Source organism: Octopus bimaculoides, chromosome 16 (genome assembly GCF_001194135.2).
Source record: "Octopus bimaculoides isolate UCB-OBI-ISO-001 chromosome 16, ASM119413v2, whole genome shotgun sequence".
In the NCBI taxonomy this organism is placed as follows: Eukaryota; Metazoa; Mollusca; class Cephalopoda; order Octopoda; family Octopodidae; genus Octopus; species Octopus bimaculoides.
The window spans coordinates 42,127,253-42,129,698 of record NC_068996.1 but is presented as its reverse complement, the minus strand read 5'-3'; the positions used below and the strand labels follow the sequence as shown (position 1 = coordinate 42,129,698).

General features: G+C 36.4%; 1 protein-coding gene across 1 annotated transcript in view; it reads right to left on the bottom strand.

Annotated features, from left to right (window-relative positions):
* The window catches only part of LOC106879619 (T-box transcription factor TBX2b), a 23,922-nt gene that overhangs the window by 8,356 nt on the left and 13,120 nt on the right, over positions 1–2,446 (bottom strand). The window contains exon 3 of the mRNA XM_014929276.2: positions 1,032–1,183. Within this exon, the coding sequence (XP_014784762.2) occupies positions 1,032–1,183 (152 nt within the window). The remainder of the gene's footprint in view (positions 1–1,031; positions 1,184–2,446) is intronic.

Sequence of the window (2,446 nt, the reverse complement as noted above, 5' to 3'; positions counted from 1 at the left end):
CTTGCAGACACTATATTCCGTTAGTGTCTGCAAGTTGATGAGTATCTCATATTCCCCTCCATTTTCTTATCGCTATATAAATTTAGGATTAAAAAAAAAACAACTTTTACCCCGCACCCACTTATTGCACTTGGTATAACACTAGTGTAACAATAATTTGGTACCCTCAAAGCAGTATATTGGATAGATACTATCCTCATACATAAGTGGCGTGCGGGTTGTGCGTGTGCGTGGTGTGTGTGTGTGTGTGTGTGCGTTTGTCCCCAATTATCCACTCGACAAATGGTGTTGATTTCTCTATGTTCCAGTATCTTAGTGGTTCGATAAAAGCGTCCGATATAGTACAAGTACCAGACTTCTAAAACTAGAAAAGAATTACTAGGTTCAATTTATTTGACTAAACCCTTCAAAGCGGTGTATCCCTGCATGACCGCAGTCTAGTGAGTGTAACAAGTAAAAGCTAAAAGCTAAACTCAAGTTTAAATAAAGTAAATGAATGAGTTGCAGACAAGTATTTCAATGAATATTTAAATGAATGAGAAGACCAATGTAAGAGTAAGTAACTGAACGACTGATTAAATTTGAATATATGCGTGTCAGAAGGAATAAGTGTATGACTAAAAACTGAAAGAAAAAAGAATATGATTCATTTAAACGAATGATAAAATAAATTAATGAATGGCAGACGAATTAAGTAAAAGAACGGGAAAACGAAGACAAGAATAAATATATGAAGAGTGCCAATGAATAAAATGAGACAATGATTAAGTGAAGCTATCACTGAATAACAATGATAATACTGATAAACAAACAAACAAAATATTCGAGAGAATAAACGATTGAATTGAAGTCAGAATGACAGATTTAAAAAAAAAAGAAAAAAAGAAAAACAGAGACAGAATGAAGCCTCAATGATTGAATGAATCAATGAATGAATGGATAAAATCAAAAGATGGAATATTGTACCCTCATGATACACGACCCCACACTTCGCCCAAAGAAACAAATAGGATAAAAACTGCTGCACTGACCAGAAGTGTTTGGAACATCGTCAGGTCTGTGTGGTCTGTCATCAACGCAAATCTCCATATTTTCAGAATCGTCTTCGTCGCTTTGTAATTCTTCGCTTATGTTTGCTGACGGTGGTATAACGCTCTTTTGTTGAGAATGCATCATCATACGTCTAGACGGAATAAAATCATAAACACAATGATATTAACAACGACAACAACAACAACTACTACTACTACTACTACTATTACTACTACTACTACTACTACTACTACTACTACTACTACTACTACTACTACTACTACTTCTACTGCTGTTACTACTACTACTACTACTACTACTACTACTACTACTACTACTACTACTACTACTACAACAATACCAACGATTAGGGTAACAACGACTGCAACAACAACAACAACAACAGCTATTGCATATGCGTTTCTACTCTAGGCACAAATCTCGAAGTTTTGGAGGGAGTAGGCCAGTCGATTACATCGATCCCAGTTTGCAACTGGTACTTAATTTATCGACCCTGAAAGGATGAAAAACTAAGTCGACCTCGGTGGAATATTAGTATCCCTAAGGTGGTGAGAAAGTAGAATCGTTAGTAAGCTTTACGGCAAGTCTTTCACCTCTTTGAGCTCAGAGTTCAAATCGTGTTGAGACCCACGTTCCCTTACATCTTTCAATGGTATATAAAATAAAGTACTAATCGATTAGTGGTGGTGGTGGTGGTGGTGGTGGTAGTAGTAGTAGTAGTAGTGGGGTCGATCTATTCGACTTATTCCTCGCCACCACTACCACTGCTTGCTTTGTGTCAGAGTTCGAATTATCTACATTATTATTTTTTAGTTGGTTCCAAAAATAAGCACCAATTGAACACTGGTACTTTTGTAATCGACTAAATACCTTCATTAAAACTGCCGGCCTTGTGCCAAAATTTGGAACGATAGTAATTATTATTATTACTATTACTAATACTATTTTTATTATTATTATTAGTAGTAGTAGTAGTAGCAGCAGCAGCAGTAGTGGTAATAGTAGTAGTAGTAGTAGTAGTAGTAGTAGTAGTAGCACCACCACCACCAATAACAGTAGCAGCAGCAGCAGTTGGCCAAATGATAATTCAAAACATTCATATAGGCTTTTAACACTGACGTTTCTAAATTCAAGTGACCAATACACTAGCCAGAACACAATAGATACACTTGATATGGTTCTCTCTCTCTCTCTCTCTTTCTCTCTCTCTCTCTTTCTCTCTCTCTCCCTCTCTCTCTCCCTCCCCCCTCTCTCTCTCTCTCTCTCTCTTTCTCTATGTCATTAAACGCATTGATTACGTTTTATGATTTACAGATAACATAGCCTTAATCTGTATTACATTGCGTACCATTATCATATAAAATATGTATGGGCGTGTGTGTATCTGCATGAT